This window comes from Lasiosphaeria miniovina, assembly GCF_030549165.1.
Source record: "Lasiosphaeria miniovina strain SMH2392-1A chromosome Unknown B0T26scaffold_1, whole genome shotgun sequence".
In the NCBI taxonomy this organism is placed as follows: Eukaryota; Fungi; Ascomycota; class Sordariomycetes; order Sordariales; family Lasiosphaeriaceae; genus Lasiosphaeria; species Lasiosphaeria miniovina.
In genome coordinates, this window is record NW_026848220.1 from 3,115,603 (window position 1) to 3,141,739 (window position 26,137).

A 26,137-nucleotide genomic window follows, 5' to 3' on the forward strand; every position below is an offset into this window, starting at 1 on the left:
CTACAGGGTGACACCTCGAGGGACGTATTTCGGCAGACGTTGCTTCTCGCTGTAGGTAGAGATGCCTGAGCATTTGAGCGCGTTTTTCCCAAAAACTCTCATGTGCCGCCGTGGCCTTCAAACACCGAAGTGGGCAGATGCGGGAAGCACGACGCCTCCCCAACTCGACCCCAGCCAGTGAGGCCGCAAGAAAAACGCCACGATCCCACTCCTTATTGGAGGGGGTGCGGAAAGAGGCGGATGAACAAAAAAATATGGCGAAGCGCATCAGAAAACCGCCCTTATTCCCCTCTGGCCACAAGGCACCTGCACCCTTGGACCGAGACAAACGCGGCTCGGGAGAGATTCCGGGAGACCAATATCATCGTTGTTGCCAAGAATTCTGGTCTTGGTGGGCGCTTGAGACGTCTGGGCATGTGCCGGAGAGAGCATGGACTGACGCTTTCGGCCAGCCTTTGACATTGATCGACAGATGCCAGCTCCCGTCCCCTCCATCCCTCCCAGAGACTCACAGACGAGACCCTAAAGAGGCACAGTTGCGCCTTCTGGTAGTCGTTGGGTCCCTTTGAGTTTTGTTTCCATTTCTGCCGCAACGAAGAAAATCTAGCCCCTCATAGAAGCTTGGCGATTCCCCAACCTTCCTACGGGCTAAGCAGAGCCGAAGATAAGAAAACGGGCTAGCCTTGGCGGGCAGTCAGTCGGCTTGAATGTGCATATGGTACCTACCCGTACGATACCTTATGGATGTCGTTCCAACGCCGCCTCCCTGTGTCTCACTTCTAACTAAACGGCTTTGATGACTTTATTGGCAGCTGTTAGTGGGCAAAGACATGATAGGATATACGCTGGAAACACCAGCGGTCAAACACGCCCGCATTATCTTTTAGCTGCCGGTGCACTACGCTGCACGAAGACCGATCTCTTGGCCCTGGTCCATACCAAAACCCCGCAGGGCTCTCCTCTCTGAGCCAATAAGTAATGTAGGTATGTATTTATTCCCTTAAAACTACCTAGCGCCCGAGGTCAAGTGCATTTTTTTAGGTTTGGATCCTGTGTGGGCTGCCCCAGCGGATTGAGTGTGGAGAGGCGGGCCATTAGACAGACCTTCGTTCACCTGGGCACATGTGTCGACGTGTTGGGCTTACCCAGGCTCACCATAGACCTTCCAGGTGAACAGGCTTCGTCTCAGCAAAGATAGAAGATGCACTGCAAAGGATCCGGCCGGATTAGTACATGTATGTACGAGAGAAGAGCAGCTAAGAGGCGCTGTGGAGGGCAAAGAGTGGCACTTAAGACTGAGGTCGAGCCTGACTGGCCTGGTTTGCAGGCCGCGCCCCCTTGAGCTTGAGATAGAGAGACAGAGATGTGCCCCGAACAGATAGAGTACCCTCCCACCACCATCCTTCTCACAAGTGGTGGTGGTGGTCCTGCCTAGGACCAGCGTTCACTATTCTTAGGCCCTGCCTCTGTCCGTCTGAGGTTTAGCTGGTCATGGGCAGCCAGCCCACTCACACCTTTGACCGGGAATCCATTGGCATGTCATGGAGGCTTTTTTTCTTTTTTTTCTTTTCTTGTTGGCGAGACACCCCTCTAGTTGCCGAACAATGTCGAAGGAGCAAGAAAGCGACCGTGATGGTTCAAAGCTGCGCAAGATTCGTCTGCCACGCCTCGTCCAAACTTTGGCAATCACCTCAACGCAGGCAAGCATAGATGCTGCCGCCAACTCACATTTGGTATGTACAGTACGTGATGTACAGATACTATGAGTTAGTTGGTTGTACGTACCTTTTGTACGCACGTTGGATGTTCACCACCTCAAGTCTTGGTTAGATGCGGGTTACTTCCAGTCTCTCCACGTCGAGCCCCTGTCACCACGTTTGCTTCCCATGGAGTTTGTCCAATTAGCGGAGTTTGTCGTGTAGTGAAGGTGCACTACGTGAAAGGGGAGCAACCATCTCAGCAAGTTCAACCCCGGGCTCCGGCTCGGCCTCAATGTCAATGATCACGCGCAACTCCGTCTGCTGTTTGGGCCGCTTATGGGAATAATAAAAAAAGCCAAATGCCTCCCTCAGGCGAACGGCCGAAACCTTGTTAGTGGTTTTGGCCGCGATAATGGGGTTTGTGCCTGGCGTGCAACCCAGTCATTCTTCATTGATCCATTAAACACGGTGCATGGTATGTACCTTATGTATGGGCATCACCTCGACAAAGTTTCCTGTGCCCGTTTCGTAAGTGTATAATAATACATTAGGAGGACTCGGCTTTTGGCATCTTCCTCCGAAAACCATCACCTCTTTCCAAACTGCCCGGCACAATCGGTTGCTTCTTCAATCGGCTGCTCGAGGGTTGCGACTGCTGCGTTCGTAGCAATTGTCGACGTTTGCATGCCCGCCTGGGCGAATGAGACCTAGGCCTCTCCACACTCCCCACAGACACAGACCACCTACTACCTGCCACTACCTGCTGAAGGTACCACAACCACCTCACACCATCTCGCTCCGTTGAAAATTGAGGTCGAAGGCTGCCACCTAAACGGCTCAGGCCTGTGCCGGCGCTTCCAAGACTTTCAATCTCACTTAGAGTCTCTTCCCGCGGCCGCGACGTTTGCAATTGCCACGACTCGCCGCCGTCGGTCGTTGTCGGTTACCTAGGTTGGGCTGTTAGTCGTCAATTGTCAGTTTGTTGCTTGTCAGCCCTGTCAAATCCACCCCTGGGCTAACTAGTATCGCGTCCCCTACGCGGTAGGGTGCGCACAGGACAGCAAGCCTTGGCGAGCCGACCTCACCGACCTGGGATGCCGGCCGGTTTTGTTGGTTTCCTATCGGCAATCGCCCGTGCTAATGCCAATTGGAGCCCACGCGACGGGATATTACCAGGGGCTGCCTGTTTATCAGGGCTATCTGCACTGCTGCAGTCGTAGTCTGCACCGTCGCGGTATTTGGGCCGGGGCGCAAGCTCTATCCTCGAACGGTACATACCGTGACGCTACATGCACTAGGTCGGTCCAAGAGGAACAGTACATGCTGTGCGTGCTGCAGGCAGGCTTGTGCCTCGCTAGAACTAGGCCCAACGGTACTTGCCCGATAACCTTTGGGGTACCTGGAAAGCTTCCCATCCATTGAGGAACCTGGAAGGTGCGCTGCCCTGGGCCGTCTCCTCGCTCGCTCTCCAAAAAAGCCCGAGTCCCAAATCCCGCTTGCGACAGCTCGCCCTCCCACTGCCACGGCTGTCCTGCACCACAAAGCCCACCCCCATCCCACACCCAACTCGTTCTCCAACCCCCCAACTTTTTTTTCCCCAGTCATAATCTTGTCGTGCTTCTGTGACCCGTACCTGCCTGCGCTGCATTCCTCCACCCGCTACGTCGTCATCACGGAAACTCTGTGTGGATATTCTGTAGCGTCCCGGCCAAGCGAAGCTGCCCGCGGCTGACAGCAGCACACCACAGCAGCAGCACCACCAGCGCTGCGAATTTCACGACTCGCGTGCCCCCTCGTCCCTGCCCGCCTGATAAAGCACTCCACCACAGCCGCCCGCTCGACGACCGACTGGCCGCTCGCCACACGGGCTGCCCTGCGACTGCGACTGCGACTACGATTGCGACTGCGACTGCGACGCCGCGACAGCTCCACGAACCCGCCCGTTCCATTCTCTCAATCAGCGCGATCGTCGCCCCGCGCCGTCTTCATTACAGGGCGACGCCGCATGCACCGCGAGGCATGAACGGGGATCACAACCCAGCTGGCGCATTATCTGGCGCGTTGGCCAACGGCTTTGCTCCGTTACCCTCGAGCCGCGCCAGCCCTTTCCCGGCGACGAGCGCGACGGCCAAGATGACTGCGCCCGCCTTCATGGCCCCCGTGCAGTCGTTCCGCATGCCGGCAACCTCGCAGGCGGCATACTCGCTCTTGCTCGCGTCGGCCAATTCCTTTGACCGCGATGCGACCCAGCCCCTGGGCACCCCGTTTTCCACGACACCCGCTGCCCTGACGTCGGCCCTGATTCGCAAACTCCCTCTCAACACGGCCGACGAGACGTTGCGCTTAATGCTGGTCTTCTCCAAGGACCTGGCTGGCGTCGAGATCCTGCCTATCGAGCAGTCGGAGGACCCGGGCTTCCGATCTGCCATTCTCAAGTTCCATACATTGGCCGGCGCGCAAGAGGCCAAGAACATGCTCGACGGCAAGTCGAATCACTCGAATGATGCCGAAATGATTGTCGAAATTCGGGGCTCGAGCCCAACCGCTCCGACCAAGAGATACACGATTGACACGGCTGTGCCCACGGGCGCATCGACGAACTCCTCATCAGCCTCTTCCACAAACCCTTCGAGGCAGGCCACGCGCTTTAACGGCCCCTTCCAGTCCATGGACAGAATCTCACCCCCCTTGACCAATGTCTATACTTCGGCAGACTTGACGAGCTCCGAGCCGTACTCGAACATGTTTTCGCCCCAGTCTCCCATCGGGAACCATCTTACCGACCGTACTCGAATTTCGGGCAAATCCCTGATCAACAATGACTCTGTTGACGACGACGACACGGGAGAGTTGCTGAAGGACCCCGTTGGTTTCGCTGAGAACGGACTCCAACGGCGACAGACGGCGCCTCACATCCCCATCTCTCGCATGGCAACACTATCGCTAAACACCAATCCCTCCACTGGACCTAGCCAGATGACCCATTACGGCCAGTCTTTGATGACGACCCAGCCTGGACATTCCAGCACCATGTCGCCAACTGTCATGGGTGGTGCTGGTCCAGGCATGGGATTTGGCCAACCGTCGCAGCCGTACAGACCGTTCCCGCCTGCCAACCCAGCTGATCAGAACCCGCCTTGCAATACTTTGTACGTCGGTAATCTCCCGATCGATACGTCGGAAGAGGAATTGAAGGCCATGTTTTCGAAGCAGCGCGGATACAAGAGGCTGTGTTTCAGGACCAAGCAGAACGGTCCCATGTGTTTCGTGGAATTCGAGGACATTTCATTCGCCACAAAGGCTCTAAACGAGCTCTACGGGCAGCCCCTTCACAACAGTATCAAGGGCGGCATTCGCTTGAGTTTCTCCAAGAATCCGCTCGGCGTGCGTTCGGGCCAAGCACCCGGCCAAAGCGCTGTCGGCTCCGTGTCTTCCTTGAATGGGATGCACTCCGGACCGGTTAACGGGTTTACTACGGCCAATGGCCCTCCACCTGGGCTGTCTGCACCTCCTGGACTAGGCATGACGCGGTCAGCATACTCACCGTCGCCCAATATGGTAGCGGGAAGAAATAACCCCTACGCGTCCCCCGCCTTTCCGACTCCGTCAAACAACCCGTGGAATCCTGTCTACAATGCCCACACCGTCATGGTGACGGGCGTTCCCTCTGGCTACCATCCAAACATGATGGGAAGATGACTTTCTTGGGAGAGTCCAGGAAACGACTGAGCCCTCAGATCGCTGCCAGCAGCAGAGACTTTGACGGTCTGTGTCCAATCCCGTCTCCGATAACGCCATTCTTGATCCGATTTCGTCTACTACGGCGTGATCTAGCTTGACATTTTCCGGTTCTTTGTCTTTTTTTTCCCTTTTCTTTTCTCGCTCTTCCGTTCCAGTTTTTTTTGGTAAGATTCCCCATAATCTTGCCTTATTTGCTTCAACTTATTCGAACCTCTTGGACATCAGACACACAGCATGGGTTTTGCGGAATTGTTTTAGTTCAACAGGCATCTCCAGCATCAATGGTGCCATTTTCGATTTACGTTTTCCTGCAATTTTCAGCGCATGGTTTGCGAGCAGGCAGGATTTGTCGTTCATGACACTAAACGATTCCCCCCTTTTTTACTTCTTTCAGTGTGGCTTATTTTCTTTGGGATTTTTACTCCGGTTTCCCTGTCCTATTCCGTGGGGGATGGGCTAGGGGGTCTTAGAACTGCTTTTTCAACCGAAGAGGCAATATCGGAGTAGGTTTTGGCTTCTGGGTTCTTCTCTTGCCGATGGTCTCGCGGCTTTCGACCTTTGTTTAACAATACATCATGACAACAAGCACGGCGCGGGGTCCAGGCGGGGATAGGGGGCGCGATGAATTTGGGCAGCCAACGGCGTCGTGTTCGGTTCATTATCATACCAGTGGAGCAGAGCATGGGTTCGACACGGATCAGGTTGGATCCGTAGGAGTTCTGGCGGGTTGACCATGTGCAATCGCACACACCCGGGCGGGATGGAAAAACGGGCAGCGCAACAAAAGAGAGCTGGGTCTTGTTTCCAAGACCCGACGGAAACATCTTGTACCTTGTACGACAAAGTCTTTTATGCTAGGTTTTCCCCAGCGGCATGGAACGAGCAAAAAGAGAGGAAAACGGGCTCGTTTTTAACTTTTTTTTTATTTTTTTTTTCATATTGGGGACAAATGTTCGGTTTTTTCTTAAGCAGCGAAAGAGAAAATTCGGGATCATCATCATCGCAATGGGGACAGCACACAACGTGCGCGCGCACGCTCATCAATGCATTATCATCATGGACACAACAACATGCACAACAACATCAAAGGGTTTACCAGCAAAAGAAATTGGGGGAAACAAACATTGGGAGGATTCTGATACAAGGGGACCTACTTTTTTCCTACAAAACGGGGGGCTCGCATCAAGATTCTCTTCCATTTCTTTGGCTTTTCTCCAACATTAGGTTTTTATTGTTTTGGGAAATGGTCATGGTTTCAGCATTTGCTCAGTGGAAAACTAACCCCCTCTCACCATTTTATGATCCTGCCCTTTTTTGCTCTTTGCTTTTTCTTTTTGGATACCTCTTTTTGTTTTTCTTCATTTCATTTCTATTGTTTCTTTTCTCATCTCTCGGATCTTGTGCCTTTTTGGGGGACTGCCATTTCATTTCATCCCTTCTTTCTCTCCCATATCCTCCGTCATTTGCGCTCCAGCTTCGTCTATCATCCCTATGTAGTTGAAGCTGGCCCAGGCAAGGGGAATGGATATGGCAATAGAAAAGAATATGAAATGGAATGGTGGATGTCTCGAAAAAGGGGCACAGGAATTCGGATTGTGTCTGTGGCAGGTGAACCTCGAAATGTGGAAATTCTTTCATGGAGGGGAAGCATCTTTGTACTGTTATCTTTTTTCTTTTCCTTTCTCTTCACATTATCTATTCTGGCTTGCTCTCTTTTTGTTTCTTCTCTCATCACATGGTTTGGCTACCCGGTTACTTGTTTTCATAGCAGCGGTGTTCCTTTGGGGGTTGAACCATTTTTTTGTCTTCCCATCATTACTCATTCGTCCTCTCGGCTCTTTTTGTCCGTCCAGTTTGGGCGGGAAGGGGGGGAAGGGGGGCGCGGTGGGCGAGAGTATGGAAGGTGTTGTCGGGGTTAGTCCGGGTAGGAGTATGATTAGGAGGTCGGGAGAAGCCAATATCATTATTTTATTTCTTGATTTCTTCTTTTATGTTGGCTGTTGATGTGCATTCTTGGTACTTCTTTCTCCTTGTTGCTGCTGAAGCTTGTTTCTCTTACAGCTACGAGAAGAAAGAAAAGAAAAGAAAGAAAAGAAAAGAAAGAAAAGAAAAGAAAAGAAAAAGAAAGAAAAAATACAGCTCAACCACTCATGCATAGGCACAGACGGGGGAAGACTGGGGCACACATAAGACAAACGGAGATGGCGTGGGGGATCATTTTTATTTTTATTCTTTTATTCTGTATCTTGTATCGTCGTATACTACGTCTAAATGGAGGTTGCATAGTCGCCACAACTATCATGAATTGCCATTAGACTTGCCGTTGAGTGACATGAAAGGTGACAACCATTCGTGTCATGTGATGATTTCTCGGTGATATTTTCGCTGCGCGTTTTTTTCTTCTCATTTTACTTGTCTATTTTAGGTGGCTACAGTCTCCCTGATGACTCCTCTTTTTTCTGTTCTTTTCTTTTCTTTCTTCATAGCCTATGACTTCCATATTGGCCGACCAGAATGCCGGCAGTGCCTCGATGCTCGCTGGATCATTTGCACATGCAGGATCAAGAGGCTTTGCGGTGTGGTATGTATGCGTGTGGTCTCCTCGGTTGTCGTTGACAAACACTAAGATAGCAAATTACACTTACCTGCCCGAATTCTGAAAGGCAAAGAAACAAACAAGGCGAGTCTGTCTGGTATCTTGAGTGGCGCTGCGTGGGCGAGCGCATAAGTGTCTAGCTGAACGCTCAGGGTCGGATTGTTAATTTGAGAAGGCACAGCAGGTCGTGGGAGCCCACGGATCTCCGGATCCGTCAAACATAAAAACAAAAGAGCGGCTGATGATGCCCCTTGGATGGCTGTGCTGCGCGCGAGGTGGCTAGCTGCTGGTAGTGTGGCATTTCTTTGTTCCTGTCTTTGTAAAAGTGAGGGGAACGGAGAGGAGAATGCGTGTTACCTTCGCTATCCCGCAAGAGAGCAGATGATGTGGAGAGCCCGGGGCGCGCATCGGCGGCAGCAATCTGCCCCTCCGTATCTCGCCCTTGGGAACAGACGTGTTAGCGCCTCAGTTGGCTCTGTAGTAGACCAGGCGAGGACTTCAAAAAGAAGAGAAAAGCAAAGAAAAAGGGCATCCGTCTTTTCTATTCTCAGTCTAGCCTCCTCTTTCTAAGCTCACAACAAGCGCTTGACGCTTGCAGAGAGACTGTTAACCAAGTCATCCTCCAGTCCGTCGTCCTTATCATCGTTCTGCTGCTGGGGGGGGCTCACGGCTGTGACAGCCTGGTTTTCGGCAAACATGCTGTACTGGCCGCCCGCGCCGGCCCACACAATCTTCTTCGCATGTATTGAGGAGTGGTTGAGCAACGTCGCAGTCTTGACCTCGTCACCCCTCTGACCAATCTGGCCGTCGATGTTGAGCCCCCACGTGTAGACCTGGCGCAATGGCGTGACGGCAACGCTATGTTCGCTCGCGGCGGCTACGAACGACGCCCAAACTCCTCCCACCGCGGTCGGGTGCTCGAGAATACTAGGTCGGCCGCGGGAGTCGCAAACCACAGACTTCTCTGGCAGGGAGTCGAGCTTCATCCCAGTGGCAAATGAGTAGACCCTGCCCCAGGCAAGGCATGTGCTGTCGTGGGTGACGGCGAGGCTATGGAAACTGCCGCCGGTGATCTGGGTGATCTTTCCAAAAACCCCGAGACCTTTGAGGGGGGTCGGGATGGGTACGGCGCCCCCGTACTCTCCTAAGTTGTGGGGCGCTCCGGTCTGGCCGGCGTTGTTGAGACCCCAGCTGGATACGCCGCCGGTATGGCCCACGGCGAACGAATGGTTGGCACCGGTTCCGATGTCGACAATGCGCTTCAGGCCGGCAACTCGGCGGGGTAAAAGGCCCTCTTTGGCCCAGTTCACAATGCGCGGCGAGAAGCGCCGCCCGAGCTGACTTTCGGTGCCCTTGCCCCATGTATACACGGAGCCGTCAAGTGTCAGAGCGACAACATGGTTGGCGCCGCCGCATACCTTGACGACGTCCTTGAGTGCTGGGATGAGAGCGGGTCGCCATTGGATCTCAACATTTGGGGAGAAGGCCAGGTCGCCCCCATTAGACTACAGCAATGTTAGTTATCTCGATACGGGACTAAAGGAGACAGGGGAGATGTTACTCGAAATGTTCCCCAGCCATACAGGAGGCCAGTGTTGCTGAGGACAAAGGTTGCGTTATCGGTGGTGGCCAGATGAGTGAAGACGACGCCTGGAGCAACGGCGCTCATATCGACTTCTGTCGGTGTCGATTCCCTGGGGTTTAGGGCAGCTCCGTCGTCGTCGTCGTCGTCGTCGTCACTATCGCCGTCGCTGGCATCAACCATGTTGTCGGCCTCTGCATCCCACGACACGTTGCGTCCGAGTGCGCCGGAGTCGTTCACGCCCCATGTCAGAATCCTGTTGTCCAGCGTGAGGGCAGCGCCGTGCATGCCTCCGGTAGAGACATGGACAACGCCAACAGTACCGGACAGATATGGGTTCAAGCGCGGCCGGCGGATGTTCCCCGATTTGACCGCAGGGCCAAGGCCAAGCTCGCCACCACTGTTTCCTCCACAGACGTAGATATTCAGTGGTACCTTGGGCCTCTGGGTGAGGGTGGGCGGCCCAGGGGGAGAAAGAGGTGGAGAGGGATTGAGAGTGTTGTTGGGAAGACCGCCCGGTGAGTCGCTGGACTGGGCAAGCTTCAAGCGCTTGTTTCTGTTTCCGGGGCCATCTGGGGTGTTGTCGTGGGGCCTTTTAGCTGCACCGAGCGAAGTTGCCTTTGGGATAGCAGGTGTCTCGGCTATCATGGTATCTGGCGGCGCATTTGCCACCGTGTTCTTTCTGGGAGCCATCTCGGTTTGGTGAAGGGAGACTGTTCCGACTGCTGACTTGAGGTGAGTTGAAAGGAGCAGCTTTTTGTTTGCTGATATCAAATATCAAAGGGAACTCAAGTAGGTAGGCAGGGAGGGAATTGGTGAGTCACGGGATACGCAGGCAGCCGCTTGCCGGTCCAAGGAATTCCGGGATAGGAAAGGAAGTATGCTTTTTCCGCAGGTTTTGGACTTCATCAGGCAGATACGCTTGTTGCCTTCATGACTAGGCTAGGTCAGGCAAAAGCTAGGGCTACTCTTAGGGACTGGCTGGAGGTCGCCAACGGCAGCCGCCTGAGTCCCACAGACCACAAGTCTACCAATTCCACAAAATGGCGATGCCGGCCACATCGGTGATGTCAACGCAGCCAGCAAACAAACCATTGCCATTGAGCGGGCTCTCGAAGAGACTGTTTGACTCCAACCGAGGCCTTGAACTGGTGCTGGCTGAGCTATGTCAGGATCACCATCCTCGTCGTCGTCGTCATCCACTCGGCCCATGACCCATAAGACGTAGGTTCGAGCCGATTGACGAATGCAGGGTCATATTGCGCAGAGAGAGTCTTTCGGCAAAGCGACCCAGAGCTGGCATCCAATGGTGTCGTTATGCGGCTCATTACGGTTTCCACGTCGTCAAATAGGGTCAGAGAATTGGGCTTGGATGAGTTACTTGATGATGGATGGGGGTTGGGGTTAAGTGTGGTGTAACAAAGACTCTACAGCCAGTTGTTGAACCCTGCTTCTCTTGTCTCTGATTGTGTGCTTCATCGAACCTCTAAAATCCTATCATTGCACGCTGCAAAGTGCACTGTATGCACGCATTTGATGTGCACTGTCATTGCGAGGAAAGAGTGAAGGAGTCAGCGCCAAGTTGCGCCGTTGAAGCTGGAGGGAGAGTCATTCCACTGTGTGGCGCAATTGGAAGCGGCAACCAACGGCCCAAACTGGGGGAGGCGCGATGCCGAATCAGCGGGGTCGAAGCGGCCACCAAGTGTTTCGCCTTCCATTTCTGGTGTCTGGTGAGAGCGACATAACCTAAGACGAGCAAGTCGCTTTCCGCGCCCGTTCGGATTTGTGGAGCTTTTCCAACGCGGCAGCGGCAAGGAGCTACGGGTACCTAAATACAGTTCCAGGCCAGCGAGCGGCAAATCTCCCCCTCACTCCCGTCTCTATCCATCTCCATCTGATGATCTCCACTCATCACGACGACCCCCCCACTCCCCTGCCGGCACCGTCTCCCCAGAAATCGGACTTGCGGGGAAGAATTGGAACCTGAAGCCTTGTCATTTCTTTTTAACAGAAACCAAACTTCCGCTCAGGAGGTGCCACTGGACCCGAAAGACAAGAAAAGACCGCACCCCAAACGACGACGTAGTCGGCGTCTTCGCTTGGCACCATACTTCTTTAGTGACCGGCCATGATTGAGAACGTGCTTGATCACGGCTCGCTGGAGCACATCCTGCCCGTGTCGTGGAAGACGCAGATCACGGCATGGCTCGCCGAGGACACCCCGTCGTTTGACGTGGGCGGATTTGTCGTCGGTAACCACGCGCGCACGGCTACGCTGTGGGGCAAGTCTCCGGGCATCCTGGCCGGCATCCCCTTCTTCACCGAGGTCTTCACCCAGTGCGGCTGCACCGTCGAGTGGCACGCCGGCGAGGGCTCCCACATTGAGACGCACGGCGGCAAGACGGCTCTGGCCACGGTCACTGGCCCCGCCCGCGGGCTGCTCGAGGGCGAGCGCGTCGCCCTCAACATCCTCGCCCGCTGCTCCGGCATCGCCACCAAGAGCCGCCGCCTAATCGTCAACCTGCGGAGTGCCGGCTACAAGGGCATTCTCGCCGGCACCCGCAAGACGACCCCCGGATTCCGCCTCGTTGAAAAGTACGGCATGCTGATCGGCGGCGCCGACACGCACCGCATGGACCTGAGCACAATGACAATGCTCAAGGACAACCATGTCTGGAGCCGCGGAAGCATTACGCAGGCGGTCAAGGCCGCCAAGGCAGCTGGCGGCTTCAGTCTCAAGGTCGAAGTCGAGGTCCAGAGCGAGGAGGAGGCCGACGAGGCCATCGCTGCCGGCGCCGACATCGTCATGCTGGACAACTTCACCGGCCCCGGCGTCAAGGTGGCGGCTAAAAACCTAAAGGAGAGATGGAGCGGTAAGAAGTACTTCCTGCTCGAGGTCTCGGGCGGCCTGACCGAGGACAACGCCGAGCTGTATGTTTGCAACGGTATGTTTGAGCTCGACCGAATCTCCGCGCTAGTTTCTACTGCTGACCACAGCCCTTCAGACGTCGACATCTTGTCAACAAGTTCAATTCACCAAGGCGTACAACACGTTGACTTCTCTCTCAAGATTAACTTGGACAAGGAGGAAGGCTCTGAGGTGTCGAGTTAACAAGGCTGCCATTACGCAGCCCCGGTCTCGCCCCCGGCTTGGGTGGGTGCGAGAGAGTGGCTAGATTATTTCTGTTGCTGTCTAATGACTGCCCCGGGCGTTCGGATGAATCTCATGTCTACTAATGTCTACTAACCGATTAGTGCCTGTAATTATATCAGCATCTAACGATTTACCTGCCGTGTTGCGAGTCTGTGAGGTCAACCTGGAGCCTTTCTTCTCCGTTTTTCTGCCTTGCTACTCATCTCGGGCACTCTGGACTTCACGTCCAGTCAACATCACATTGAGCCTCGACCAGCTTGCTGCAGCTTGCTGCCCGGTGAGGAGGCCTCTAGCCAGCCACTAGGTGCCCAACTCTTCAACCGTGTTCGTGTTTAGGCCGAGACTGCAGCCACATGGCGCGGAACTTGCGCAGCCCTAGGAATGGATCCCTGGCACATAAACTGCAGCTTGAACGATAAAACCGTTAGCCATCACCACCCCCACCGTCCCCATACCCACTCTCCCAGCCAGTCCGAACTTCACGTGCCTCGCGTCTGCATGCGTTGCTTGCTTGAGCTGTTTGACATACCGCAGCGCAGGGCATCAACACAGACTCGCTCTTTTCCTTGAGCTGCTAGACCCCCTCCACTGCCCTTCGTGCTTCGGAACCCGGCTATGCTCGCTTCTCACGTGAATGTCGCCAAGCTCGCCAGCATGCTTCAGCTTGTCTTTTAGACCAATCCGGACGAGGGTTGTGATGGTTGTGATGCTGCGCGCGATGCTGTGCATTGGCGCCTCCATGATCCGAGTGACAGCAAGGGCCAAGCGCATGTCGGTGCTGCTTTCGGTCCTTTATTCTTTTTCTCTCACACTCGCTGCCGCATCCCAACCAGAGATGATGGCATGGCTTCTTTAGATTGGCGATAAATGCAGTTTTTGGGTTGTTCTGTCCTCTTTGGCGTCTGGACTAACTGACTACTTTGTCTCAGCCCTGCACTGGTGAAAAGTTGGTGAGGCTTCCGAGCTGGCTGAGGCAAGTTGGCTGCCGGAACCCCCCGTTGCAGGATGCGGCATCGTGACAGGCTGATATCTAGCTGTCTCGGCGGGCCAGGTTGGGCATCAATCTCGTTCGTGTTTGCGAGAGCCGTTGTGAGCGCTGAATATATAAAAATGCGATCCTCAACGATCCCAATCCCGACCCGCGATGCGATAGTTTGGAGATTACTATCTTCGCCACCTCAGTTCAACAGCACGAGGGTACCTTTGCTGCTGCTTCTAGCAGTACTGGTGTCTGACACAGTTCATCAAAGGTGTGCGCGCCCGTTCCAGTCTTCCCGTGGAGTGCTGACAAACCAGCCCAAGTAGCTCTCCCGTCCATGACCAGCACCGACTGCCGAGAGGGGAGCGAGGAGGGGGGGGGCTCCAGCCTTTTCGAGGCGGCCATAACCGCGCTGAACTGGCGCACTCGAGAAGACGACCGCACGCTCGAGTTCGTGAGGGCCCTGCAGCTGGAGAGGCGCAGGAGGGAAGAGCACACGACTGACTCCAAGCTGTCGATCCAGGAGCACCGGAAAGCTGCTAAGGAGACGCTGAAGGCCATCCTCGGAGATAAATTAACGGCAAAACCACCGCCACCAGCGCCATACCCTTCTGGTGGAGTCGATGGCGAGTGTGTGTGGATGATGTAGTCCGCGACGGAGAGGTGGCTGTGGCTGGCGGGGCATGGAACGGTGGTCCGCGGTGGCTGCTTGGGGGCGGTTATGCTAAGTATGCTGCATGTTGCGCAGTTTCTGAAGTGGCTTGCTTGCCTGCCTAGCTACGTGCCTAGTTTACCTCTGCTAATTCTGTCTTGTACCAGTTTTGGCGGTTGTGGCTCTGGTCTGTGCTGTGCTGTGCTGTGCTCTACCTACTACATGCACATACAGATATACAGAAATACATTGTTATCTACCCCGTGGGGACATGCCCAGTTTATTTCTCTCCAAGAATACCTAGTGATTTTGTCCAGGCTCTTGGTGTAGCAGCGACTCTGTGGCCTGTGTTGGCCCAGTGCCCCTTGACTTGACATCTTGACACCTAATCTGATAATGATAACACGGCTTCTGTCAATGTCTTTCTCCTCTCGGGGGAGCATTGGTGTATCTGCCTACGACTTTGACTTTTGTCGTCCGTCCTGACACACACGGCGGATGTAGCTCCTTGCTTTCCGGCGCGGTAGCTAGCTCTCTCCCCATCTCTATCTCTGCCTCGTTCACTCAAACCTGCATAGGTGGGCTCAGTTATTCACCTTTTGTGCGACGAGACGACATGTGGCCGGCGCGGTACCCCCTCCCACCACCACCCATCGTGAAATCACAAGGCTTCTTTTTCTCATTTTTAGCCTTTTTAGTCCTTTTCCTTTTTTTTTCTTTTTTTCCCATAGCCGTTTTGCTTGCTAGGTGGGCTTGACCCCTACATTCCTCTCCTCTCCCCGCACACGCCCCTATTTCGTCCCGGCGGTGCGTCGCGCTGCCCGTGCGGCAATGCCAACTACCTTCCGTCTGAATGTATATTCTGGCTGCTGTTTATAGATGTATGTTTGTGTGTATATGTACATCTGCCCAATTTCGTCTTGGACCTCTGCCTGCCTGCTTTCTGCTAGAGCCAGACGGCTACCACCACCATACAAAATAGAACTACAAACGCCCAAGAGGGCTAGACTACGGGTAGCAGCAGCGGCAGCGCCGGTACTGTTGCTCTGGACTGAACTAGCGCAGTGGTACGTGCCGTATGTACGTCTTATACTGTACTGTACTGTATACTACTAGATTTGGCCCCCTTCTGTGTGTGGTAGAGCATAGCCTCGCTGTTGGCAGGGCATATTTGCTGCTCCGTAGCTCTCCCCACATTTCTCCCCTGTCTCTTTCTTGTGTGGAGTTGTAGTTTTTGCTCCGTTCTCTTCTTTGTGAATTTATACTTGCTGCATAAGTAAGTTAGGTACATTTCCAACCTCTCAGCTATTGTCCCGGGAATCGGCTATCCCTTTCCACGCCCCCACTTTCTGTCTCTCTTCTGATCTGGTCTGCCTGTTTTTTGTTTTTGCCCAGTACAGTGGATGGCTTTGAGTACGTATGAAGGATGTATTTGGACTATGGACCTGATGTGCAACGAGATGAATGGGGGACGGTAGAGCCTCAAGGCCTTGATGTTACTTTTCTTACTTGTTCCTACTACTAGCACCCTTCGGGGACCTCCGACAGACAAGTTAGTTTATTCCATGCCGAAGGAGAAACAAAAGCAAACATTTCACTTTTCCTCTTGTTTCTTTACTGCAATATCCTGCAGACACCCATGGCGCTGGTTGCACAGTTACTGGGGACAGACTCGGCTGGCAGCAGCAGCACCAGCAGCAAGCTGCTCCGTTTTTGGATCGCTTTACCAAAGGTATAGTCTGAAAACACGGATAGCCTAAAAGAAGCGAGAGATTCTGAGTGAGTGAGAGGAGAGAAAGGGGCGCGTGCTTGCCTAGCGGTGGGACGAGTTGCCGCTGGTGGATGCGTCCTCCCCAGCGAGCGTCTCTTGCTCTGATAAGGGACAAAAGACAGAAGGGGGGATGTGTCGGTCTAGCTGCCTCCCAACCGCCCCCCTCTAGGTCTATTGACTGACCTTGCTCCCCTCCACAGCGTGCACAATCTGGAAATCGGTGACCTTTTTTCTTTTCTTTGGGGGTGGTTCCACCGCAGGCCTGCCTTTCCACGTTCGGACCTATGCAGGCGCCACAGCGGTTATCGAGCAGCCAAAACTCTCACCTCAGCTAGCACATTACACTGAAGCGACTGTTTGTGTAGTAATGAGAATGTGGCTATTGAAATCTGTAAACATGATTTGTAAAAACGCAGGATGCTGTATTTCCGCCGTCTCTGATTTCTTTGGCGGCTTTGATATAGGTACAAATCGTAGCGGCAGGAAAATCCCATCTGATCAATTTGGCATATTGCTCTCTCGTGCAAGAACATGTCTTTTTCTCGCCGATGTGCCTCAATTGTAACAACCATGCTCACAAGAGGCCTCTATTGTGAAGGGTGGGTGAGAGGGGCAGAGTATGGCCGTGGAAAACCATTTGGACGACTTACCTGGTAGGCTCCGTCAGTAAAACACCCAGGTTTCCACATCCTTTGTACCATTCCTACGGCCCCGGGGACTCTGGCGGTGGAGGCTTCCAGATGTGCAAAGGTTCCGGAACATCACGAAGCAACTCACAAGTAGGGACAGAGAAGCCGCGCTGCCTGGAACCCGCCTCGCGCGGTGGTATGATGTACTGTATGCACGGAACTAAGCAGGTAAGGTAGCCGGTACCTACCTGCTCCAGCTGTACCATCTACCATGTATCTGATTCCGGCAGGGAAGCGCACCCCGCGTGATGTCTTGTCTGCGGAACCGAGTAAAAACAACGAGAGCGTGAGACTGCGTACTGGCTGTATATGTCAGAATCAAGGCAAGGTAGGCGCAGTACACTTGACTTGATGTTCCAACGAGAACTAGTCCTCCCCTTTTCCAGCTCTACAAGCCACCGATGCGCAGACAGATAGATACTCACAAAATATCAGCACACACAGAGAATCTTTGCCGGCACAGCATGGGGCATACAAGAAGCAAACATCAACAAAGCCTGCAAGGGAGACCGCCCGCAGCAAACAATGTAGACAGAGGAAAGAAAGCGGCGATGCAACCTCTAGTCGTCCGTCGTACGGAAAAGCCTCGACCCGTTCTCGACAAGACGATACTGGGCCCGAGGAGTTGAGCGGCTAGCTGCCTTGCTCTTGTATCGCTCTCCAGAACGCTCCGTTCCGCCCCGCACCGCAAGAGGGCCGGGAATCTCTCAAGAGGAGGCAATGCATCGCACATGCACACGTAGCAAGTCTCTCCCTTTTGGGTTACGGGCCAGGGGGAAATGGGGGGAAGCGAGGGGGAGATGCGCGACTCCGTGTCCAAGACCCTGCTAGCGGACCCGTGATGCTCGCTGCCAGCGTTGGCCCATCGACTCTGAAGATAGGCTATCCTTGTTGCCAGTGGGAGGGCGAAAGTGGAGAGAGCCGGAACGAGCTTCGGATATAGCACATCAAAACCCGACACGGGACGGCACACGACAACAGATCTCGAGCATCCCTCTCCCCCTATTACCCCCTCCTCCTATTCTTGCGACACGCCATGCTACGACACGACCATCTTCCTAGTCAATCGTACACATGTTACGCGCACATCGGAAATCTTCGGTGAGCGAGAGGCGCGCGTAGTGACGGGAGAAAGGAGGGGTCGAGGGCTAGATCTGTTGCCTTGCTGTCGTGGAATGGCGACACTAGTGTGTTTGCGTATGTGTCTGTGTTCGTCGTCGTGTGTTGTGTATATAAGAAACGGGAGGGAGCGTCTTCTAGCCGAGCGTCGTTGGCGTCCAAGAAACCTCGGGTTCCCTCACCCCCGCCTGTTCCCCTGGTTTCTCTTAACCAAAACAAAACAAAAAATCTGTTTCAAAGACCTCCTCTTACCCTTCAACCCCTTTTAGTCACAATAGTCTCCCGGTCGTTGCTTCTCAAGCACCCCACAGCCCCCGCTCTCCGATGGACCCCATAAATACCCAGAATACCAGCACTAACCATATCAGCGACCACGACATCTTCGGCGCCAATTCCGGCGAAGTGTTCTTCTCTGTGCCTTGGGATGTAGACGAAGGTGGGGCTCCGTACCCGCAGATAGTCGATCTCCAGTCGTCGCCCTTCTCGACCCTGGACCCGCCCGAGAACGAGTACCAGCTAGTTGTTGACTTTTCAGTGGCTCTCAGGGCACCACTGGCAGAGACTGAGCCATTGCCGCACTACGATGCCAGCATCAGCAACATCAGTAGCAGTAACAGCAGCGGCAACAACAGCGTCCAGGACGAGCCGCCAGCTCACGGCTCCAGTGCCCGAAGGGCCAGTCGACAGCCCGCGAGAGCTCTTGTGAATGGCAGCTGCCGAACAGAACACGCGGGCAATTCCGCCAACCACCAATCCCCTGACACCGACTCTAGTGTCTCGGGATCCCTGTACATGAACGTGCCCAGGTATGTACCTTATATATCGCATGCACAGGTTCATTCAGGTCCCTCTTTATTTATTTATTTATTTCTTTCTTTCTTTCTTTTATCTTCCCCAATGGTCTGTCTTTCGAATGTCTCAGCCCCTCATCTGTCACTCGACGGAGGCGCTGATCCTCGGGGGGTTTTGATGAAGCAGCGAAGACGACGACGAAGACAACGACGACACCAGCTTCATAACCACCGCGCAGCCGGCTTTTGAGATCCTAGTAAGCCGAGCCTCGGCCAGCAGCATTGCCAGGCAGAGCCCTCGAGGAGTCTGGGATGAGGAACGAGAGCGTAGCTCCATCACTCTTCCTCACCGCCCCCGAGACGATAGAAGGGGCTCGGTACATCATAACGCTCCAGCCGTAGCGAGGTCAAGACCCCGACGCGCTTGGCCAGGCACCACCGAAGAATATCCGTATCCGTCCAACCTGTTCCACAGATCGTCAGCCTCCCGTGATTCAAGGGGATAAGTAAGGGCTTGATAGTCGCAAGGGTCCCAAAGATTCCAGCGTTCGTACAAGATTTGTGGTTCCAGGACTCGGATGTTTGTTGTGTCGTGGCGATTGGGACTATCCGTATGTGCGATCCAGGTCATAAGTCGCGCAATGGGCAATGACTGACGCCCAAGTTCTAGCTTGCAATATTTCTGCTCAGCAGTTGCTTGGTCTTCTTCTCTTCCTCCCTACACTTTGATCTTTTTGGTTGTGTGTTTCTCGGAGTTATGGGGCTTTCGTATTCTCTATGCTTTATGACCTTAGTTTCAATCCTAATTCGTTACCAAGTCCAATTTCTTAGCCACACAATTGAAGCAGGCCATGCAATGACAGACCTAGATATCTTGTTCTCGCTGACAGCGGCATTTGACAAAAGACACCCTCTGTTCAAGGATATGTATCATGCCGGAGGCGATCAATCCCAAAACGGTGTTGTCTCTTTTTCGTTGCAACCTTCTCCTGCAAGCCATGCATGTGCTTGGAGTTTATTTCAATATTAGACGCAGCCAAAAACGCCAAGAAATTCATGGTAAACCTGACTTCAGCTTCTGCAGTTTGCGTCACCTTCTCGTCCGGAGATAATGACTGCAAGTTGAACTCATTGCTAGCTGAAAGATGACCAAGACATGCGATCACGGGGAGTAGCAAAGATGCATCGCTGTAATTGCCAATGCAGTTTTTGTTGAAATGAAGACTGCGGTTTGTCGAGTCTGATTGTCACCATAATTCCTCTTCGAAGCAGTTACCGCGATGTGGCGTTATTTGGCAATATTCTACAGGCCTGAAGGAGGGGCGAAGAGGTTGGGTCAGCTGAACTTCGCAGGGAGCAACCTTTTCAGAAAGCTCGTGTGTCGTCTTCTTTGTCACCAGTCAGCTGCGATCGCACCCATGGAGGTTGATATGGCGAGAAAGGGTTGGGGTAGTGTGCATCAACATAAGCTCCCGTCTCGCCTCCAGTCTCTTGTGGTACAGATAGAATTCGTTTAGGTCGACCAAGATGAGAGGGACCTCTGCGAATTGTGTGACCATTCAAGATTCTGTCCGCAAAGCAACAGTTGGCTGGCGCCTCTGAGAGCTGGTCTTGCGGCAGCCCTCGAACCCATGCCGCAAGACTGCCGGCTACGGCGTAGAGCTCGATCGAATGTGCTGCAAACCAGATGCCTTCCTGTACAGATCCGTACTGTGGCTGCTGCCGTGCCACAGTCTGGGGGAAAATCCAACAAGAAACCGGGTGCTATATTGTGTCCGGGGAGCTCACTTCATGTCCAGTCCGGACACATCCTCTCTCTTGTTTCTGGAGTCTGAGGCACATTTAACCTGCCTCTGCTCTGTCGTTCTCCAATCGCCGCGGCTATTTGCTTTCGACCTTTCGAGCTTCCCGATCGAGTATCCCGACGTCGAGCGGTGAGGAGTTGCCGGAATTGACAGGTGGACAGGAGACGCGATTGGTCTAAGCAGGTTCTTGGCTCCAACTATGACCACTCCCCCCTTCCCCCTAGCAGGACTCCTAGCGAGACTCAGAGCTCCCCCTACCCTCCAGGCCCCTTGACAGCCCTACCGTGTTATAGTGTGCTACGCAGGGGCCATCTTGGAGGTGGGGAGAATGGGATGTCGAAGCTTTGGCGGCTAAGATATGGAGTTGTCGTCAAGCGATGCGAAGTCGACCGCTTGCCCATGGGGAGCCTGGTAAGAGTTCCCTAGACACCAAACCTCGAGAGTGTCTACATCAAGATTGAGGTGAGACCTGGGTCCTGGGTACCTCGCAAGGGCTTATGGAGCTGGCGACCGCAGTCACGGTGTCGTGCCTGGAACCCCTTTCTGGTTGGTCCACGTTCCGTTCTATCTACGCACCCCCTCTCGCTGGAAGAGAGCCTCGCCCTAACTGATCGGGACGTCCATCTAGTGTTTGAGAAAATTTTCTCGGCCAAGGCAGAGACGTCTTCGATGTCCTGTGGTGCCACTCATCCTTTAACGAGCTTGGAATCTGGCTGGAGGTCCTTCTCTTCATCTTGTCGCCGGAAGAACCCCTAGGCTTCTCGAGCAGAGATATTTTCGCGTCTCGACGCTGATCCGGTTCTCTTCTTCGTATCTTTGACACTTGAACTCTGATGACTCCTATTGCACTGCAATGGGTCATTTGGTCACACACAGTCCAGGAACCGGTGAGGAGTCGGCCGAGGTTGGCGGCGATGGGCTATCGAAACATTCCCTCAGTCCAAGCCCGGGTATTGATACTGCTGGTGATCATGCAGAGACTGCACGGCTTTTTGACGACCGTGTGACAGAGGAGTGGGGCCCTGGATGTCCATTTTACAGGCGGACTGCTCCCCAACACCTGAACGACAACCGTGGGGCCCTGGTCTCAGGTAGAGGCGACAGAAGGGGTGGCCATGTCTCGAGGGATCTTGGAGACGCGACGGCCGGGGGGCGGCTAGAGATGGTACTGCAGGACAAGGAGTCAGCGATGAATTCTGCTACGCCGAATGGCGGGGAGGCATGGAGACAGCCCGGGAGCATGGGGTTGGATGTACTTGTGCCTCTACCACATGCATGCGGTGTCGAGGACTTGGTCGTCGAGGAGACCGAAAGCGGCACAACCAGCGGCGCGTTGAAAACATGGTCTATCGACGCCGAGACTAGGTCTGCGAGGTAGGTTGAGTGCTGCGACGTCGTCTGCCAGTGTGGCTGCCTGACTGACTTCCCCGGGCAGAAAATCGGACGATTCGACAGAACTGATGCGGCCAGCTGACCAGCGTGTCGAGCGAATATCGCAGGCGGCGAGGATGCACTCGACGCTAGCTCATGTCGTCGAGTACCGACTCGGTCGCTATCCTCGTCTTGCAGACACAGAACTGGCCCCTGCCGACACCATAGAAGAGGAGCAAGAGAAGGTGGTAGCTCGGTCTCTGGACCTGGCCGCGGTGGCAACAGCATCCTGTCCTCTCCAGCACCGTACCTTCAATCTCGTCTACTCAGTCGAAATCAGCGAGAGGATGGAAGATCTAGTTGAACTTTAAGGAATTTCTTAGTATATGGGGAAGGTGCGATCATCCATCCATCCATCCATCCATGCAGCGAGACAGTTGGGGCATTCCTTCCCCGAACAGTGGGTGCAATGATCAGGTGGTGTCCGGATGTCCCACCTATAACCTATTCCATGTCAGAGGAAGGAGCAAATATTGACAGATAGGGTACTGTACTTGCCTTCCAAGATCTTCCTGAATTGCCCGCACACCATCGGTTAAGTGGTGGGCCATGCCAACCTCATCTCCTTACCTTGCCAACATTACCCCTACAGATACCTAACTATTCGGCCGTTTCTTGTCAAGAAAATCGTTGTTCAGAAGTCCAAGTAATTTCTTTCTGTCATCCCTTGAAGCTGAAGATAGACAGGCATCGATGTGAAATGATATGCGCAGAGATGGGGCACTTCCATTGGGCTGGATGGACTCTGGGGTCGCTCTTCTCCAACCAATCTTCTTCTCTCTCGGCCTGCCTTGGTTCAGTGATTGTTCCAAGAGACCTGGCTAGGCCCAATATCTGCCGTACAGGTACATACATGTACCTACCTACATACATGTTGTTGGGAATTGCCTTACCTTCGGTGCCCAGGGTCGAGCCGGTGCCCAACCGAGTCTTTTTTACTTCCCTCCACCCCGACGAGATATCGGCCAGAACTAGAAACAACTAGGTACACCAACCTAGACAATAGGTTGCAGCGCCGCAGGTGGCCTTGTCTAGGAATCCAGAACCCGTATTGTGGCTTCGTTGCTAGCAAGCCGTCGAGGACTTCCTGCAGAAAACACTAGCTCCCGGCCATAGAAACCCATGGGCACACGCAGGTTGCCACCGCTATCCCTTAAGCGGCTTGTCACAAGCACTGCTAGTGTGACTGCGGGCGTCCGGGTATGCGCAGAGATATTGCGCTCTCATTTCCTGCATAGACAAACGACGAGTATCCCGTTGGGCGCGAGCTTTTTCTCCCCTTTTGGTGGGAAAATGTCAACGTCGTCGTGGGGATGCAAGGTTGGCCCACTAGTTATGCGTGCCACGGCTAGCTCCCTCCTTTCCGTCAGAGGGCGGGGATGCGTTGGGTGCCTCGAGGGCTGGACCCTGACACTAGAACCCCAGGACCCCGGGATCCAGCTACCTAGATCCCGGGAGATACTCAGTGTACTTTACACTATACCACCGGATCTGGAACTGGGGAATGGGGGTTGACGTTGGGTCGAATGTGGAGTTAGTGTATCTAGAGATTCCAGACCAAACATAGGTTATATGGTACGTACCTACCTGTATGTACCAAGGATAGCGAAAAGACCACCTTATCACGGCAAGCACTTGGTGTCCTCAAAGCAAGACGAGCTGCTGACAACTCCAGGCACACATGCCCATTAGGCACTCGCATCTCGGGCCAAATAAACCTAAGATGGCGCAAGCATAAGTCTTGTGGACAACTCAAAAGACCACCCAAGAGGGGCGCTGAGAAAGGGGCTTGCAGAGCCGTCTACCTGCCAATGGGGTCGAGTCGCGTCCGTCTGTCCAATCATTGCTGCTGGTCGGCCAGATATCGTTTTCTTTTGATGCGGGCTTGAGTGAAAACGTCTAGGGCCGAACTCTGGGGGGTCCAATGAGCTGCGAATCGGTGGAGTTCCATTATCCTCGAGACATTCAACAGATGCCTAAACCCACCGACCTGCTCTCGGGCAGACAAACGGCGAGATCATAGTCGTCCCGACCACCATAAAGGGGCATTGTTCCACCCGTCTGAGCTTGATCGCCATGTTTTTTACGTTCAGGTTTTGTCTGCAACAGGCGGGAGTTTCTAGATTAGGTTGACCAGCTGTTTCCTAGGTTACCTCAGCCGCTCCCCAAGCATCAACCACTTGGCGAGCAAGGCCGCTTCTCCGATCCTCCCGCGCAAACAACGCCTGTCAGGGCAACACTGCTCCCAAGGCAACGCATCTTTCCAAGAGACGCCAAATCTCAAACAACACACCCCAGCAAGGAACACTTCTCAAGTTAAGATGGACTCCTCAACGCACACCAACCTTGGTCAATACTCTCCCAATGCTGGTCGGCATTATTCTCTCGCTATATCTGGTGCCGGCGGCAGTCCCGGTGGCCTGGTCGGAAAAAACAGGCTCGTAAGCCAAGAGGTGGGGTCCTGCGGCCCTTTCTTCCCTGGCATCTACTACCCGGACGCCGGGGACAACCCTCGAGCCCCCCATTCGGTCCAGCCTCCTGTATACGGGGCCCAGTTTCACGGGTCAGCTGGCTTCGGCTTTTATTCCGCCGCTCTCCCCGCTCAAGCATTCATCTTCATGCCGGGCTCGCCAGCTACATATCCCGCTCCGATTCCATATCATGCTCCGTGCGACTGGGCTCCTCCTGGGCCGCCAAGTCGCTTCCCGTCGTACAGCTCTCCGAATTTTCGGCATGCTCAGCCTCCACCGCAAGCTGGTCCTAAGCTCAGGGATATTTGCTCACCCTCGACTGCTTCCGCGGCTGTTCTGCCAGCTGCTTCCGCTTTCCCCGTTTTTCCAACTCAAGTTCCTCAGACTCCGTCTGCCCAGGCTATAGCTGCTTCGGCTCTCTGCATTTCCCAAGCTACACCACCAAATCCTCGCCCGCCTGCTTCGGCTTTGTATGTCCCCCAGACTCCAGCTGCCCCTCCGGCTATTCTCTCAGCCGTTGCACCCGCTACTGCTTCCCGCACTCCCCCGGCTCCAGATCGGTCGGCCAGGGCCAGGAGATGGCAAAAGACTAGTCTCGAACTCCAGACCGCGGCGCTAGAAGACAGTCTAGTAGAGGAGAGGGCTGGTCTGATTGCCAGCGAGAAGTGTCTGGTCGAGGAGAGGCATGCCCTCATGGAGAAGGTATTTCAGCACTCCTTTTGCAATAACGCGGCAATTGACAAGTTTTTAAAGCACAAGGCCAAGGACATGTGAGTGACAACGAACGCAGCAGCCTAGAGCCTCAGCCACTAAACTGAGGGCTAGTGGTAAGAATGCCGTGAACCGAGTCCCTGCTGACGTCGTATCTTTGCCTCTGCAGTGTCGAATCCGCCGAAGATCCCTCAAAGGTGAAGAACACATGCCGATTCATAAACGGGGTAGAGTGCACTTGCCCCCCTGGGGTTCCGTTCCCAATGCCTGCGTGGCTGTGAGGTCTTTGTATTGGCGTTTACAGGCCGACTGGCGATGCCTCTTGGTCGGGAACTTGCCCACCTGCCCCCTCTTTCTCGAGTCTATGCTTATGCTTTCCTTTCTACTTTATCTACGTCTTAGAAAGGCCGTCGGTAAGTCGTGCTGCCGCGACTTGTTTGTGTTGGCTAGATCCATGACAACCTGTGATCTGAAATTTTTAATTTTTCTTCTCCATTTCTAGCTCTCCGGTTTGGAATGGTGCTCTCCAAAAGTGCTCCCACTATCACTATCATGACGCCTTTCCCTCCCAATCTTGTTTCGCGAAAACTATTACGCTGATGAAATCTTCTCTTGTTACTCTCTATTTGATCTCCGGGTCGGAAGTGTGCGTTTCTTCTCTTTACTCTGTCCTTTTTTTTCTTCTTTTCTAAAGAAAAGAAAACACAACACGCAAGCCGTCAAAATATCTGGTGATGGGTTTGTCCTGCTTCTCGCCTCTTCTACTTTCCACGGTATCCGACCCGGAAGTGTGCGTTTTTATTGGGCATTAGGGTGGGTGTTGGCCTTTCGTGTTGCTTACTAGAGCGGCTTGGATGTATCATATGTGCCGGCTGCCAGGCCGAGAAAATTGGTGCCTCATCGAACGCTCGAAGGATAGAAGTACTAGGAGGAGGTTGGTATCTT

The 26,137-nt window shown here is 54.0% G+C and overlaps 9 protein-coding genes across 9 annotated transcripts; 8 read left to right on the forward strand and 1 right to left on the reverse strand.

Annotated features, from left to right (window-relative positions):
• The first annotated feature begins 3,512 nt into the window (after window positions 1-3,512).
• B0T26DRAFT_38431 (uncharacterized protein) lies at window positions 3,513-5,416 on the forward strand. Its single transcript, XM_060434715.1, has one exon. It carries the CDS (start codon window positions 3,720-3,722, stop codon window positions 5,397-5,399), a length of 1,680 nt encoding a protein of 559 aa, XP_060302706.1. The 5' UTR covers window positions 3,513-3,719; the 3' UTR covers window positions 5,400-5,416.
• A 481-nt stretch (window positions 5,417-5,897) lies between these two features.
• On the forward strand, window positions 5,898-7,193 carry B0T26DRAFT_38525 (uncharacterized protein). The gene has a single exon (XM_060434726.1). It carries the CDS (start codon window positions 6,175-6,177, stop codon window positions 6,940-6,942), a length of 768 nt encoding a protein of 255 aa, XP_060302707.1. The 5' UTR covers window positions 5,898-6,174; the 3' UTR covers window positions 6,943-7,193.
• Window positions 7,194-8,609: 1,416 nt separating this feature from the next.
• Window positions 8,610-10,267, reverse strand: B0T26DRAFT_630840 (regulator of chromosome condensation 1/beta-lactamase-inhibitor protein II; the record flags this gene model as incomplete). Its single annotated transcript, XM_060436284.1, has 2 exons — window positions 8,610-9,542; window positions 9,599-10,267. The coding sequence occupies 2 exons, from the start codon at window positions 10,265-10,267 to the stop codon at window positions 8,610-8,612; spliced, it is 1,602 nt and encodes a 533-aa protein (XP_060302708.1).
• Window positions 10,268-11,747: 1,480 nt separating this feature from the next.
• Window positions 11,748-12,731, forward strand: B0T26DRAFT_736669 (Quinolinate phosphoribosyl transferase; the record flags this gene model as incomplete). The annotated part of the gene is made up of 2 exons (XM_060443354.1): window positions 11,748-12,564; window positions 12,625-12,731. The coding sequence occupies 2 exons, from the start codon at window positions 11,748-11,750 to the stop codon at window positions 12,729-12,731; spliced, it is 924 nt and encodes a 307-aa protein (XP_060302709.1).
• A 1,096-nt stretch (window positions 12,732-13,827) lies between these two features.
• Window positions 13,828-14,384, forward strand: B0T26DRAFT_797797 (uncharacterized protein). Its single transcript, XM_060446933.1, has 2 exons — window positions 13,828-14,023; window positions 14,070-14,384. The coding sequence occupies exons 1-2, from the start codon at window positions 13,884-13,886 to the stop codon at window positions 14,254-14,256; spliced, it is 327 nt and encodes a 108-aa protein (XP_060302710.1). The 5' UTR covers window positions 13,828-13,883; the 3' UTR covers window positions 14,257-14,384.
• A 3,923-nt stretch (window positions 14,385-18,307) lies between these two features.
• On the forward strand, window positions 18,308-18,936 carry B0T26DRAFT_670196 (uncharacterized protein; the record flags this gene model as incomplete). The annotated part of the gene is made up of 2 exons (XM_060439150.1): window positions 18,308-18,789; window positions 18,906-18,936. 2 exons carry the CDS (start codon window positions 18,308-18,310, stop codon window positions 18,934-18,936), a joined length of 513 nt encoding a protein of 170 aa, XP_060302711.1.
• Window positions 18,937-19,232: 296 nt separating this feature from the next.
• On the forward strand, window positions 19,233-19,903 carry B0T26DRAFT_38797 (uncharacterized protein). Its single transcript, XM_060434747.1, has 2 exons — window positions 19,233-19,385; window positions 19,445-19,903. The coding sequence occupies exons 1-2, from the start codon at window positions 19,353-19,355 to the stop codon at window positions 19,802-19,804; spliced, it is 393 nt and encodes a 130-aa protein (XP_060302712.1). The 5' UTR covers window positions 19,233-19,352; the 3' UTR covers window positions 19,805-19,903.
• A 1,273-nt stretch (window positions 19,904-21,176) lies between these two features.
• On the forward strand, window positions 21,177-22,621 carry B0T26DRAFT_797799 (uncharacterized protein). Its single transcript, XM_060446934.1, has 2 exons — window positions 21,177-21,953; window positions 22,015-22,621. The coding sequence occupies exons 1-2, from the start codon at window positions 21,433-21,435 to the stop codon at window positions 22,319-22,321; spliced, it is 828 nt and encodes a 275-aa protein (XP_060302713.1). The 5' UTR covers window positions 21,177-21,432; the 3' UTR covers window positions 22,322-22,621.
• Window positions 22,622-23,961: 1,340 nt separating this feature from the next.
• B0T26DRAFT_38942 (uncharacterized protein) lies at window positions 23,962-25,886 on the forward strand. Its single transcript, XM_060434753.1, has 3 exons — window positions 23,962-25,183; window positions 25,247-25,251; window positions 25,362-25,886. The coding sequence occupies exons 1-3, from the start codon at window positions 24,332-24,334 to the stop codon at window positions 25,471-25,473; spliced, it is 969 nt and encodes a 322-aa protein (XP_060302714.1). The 5' UTR covers window positions 23,962-24,331; the 3' UTR covers window positions 25,474-25,886.
• Window positions 25,887-26,137: the final 251 nt, after the last annotated feature.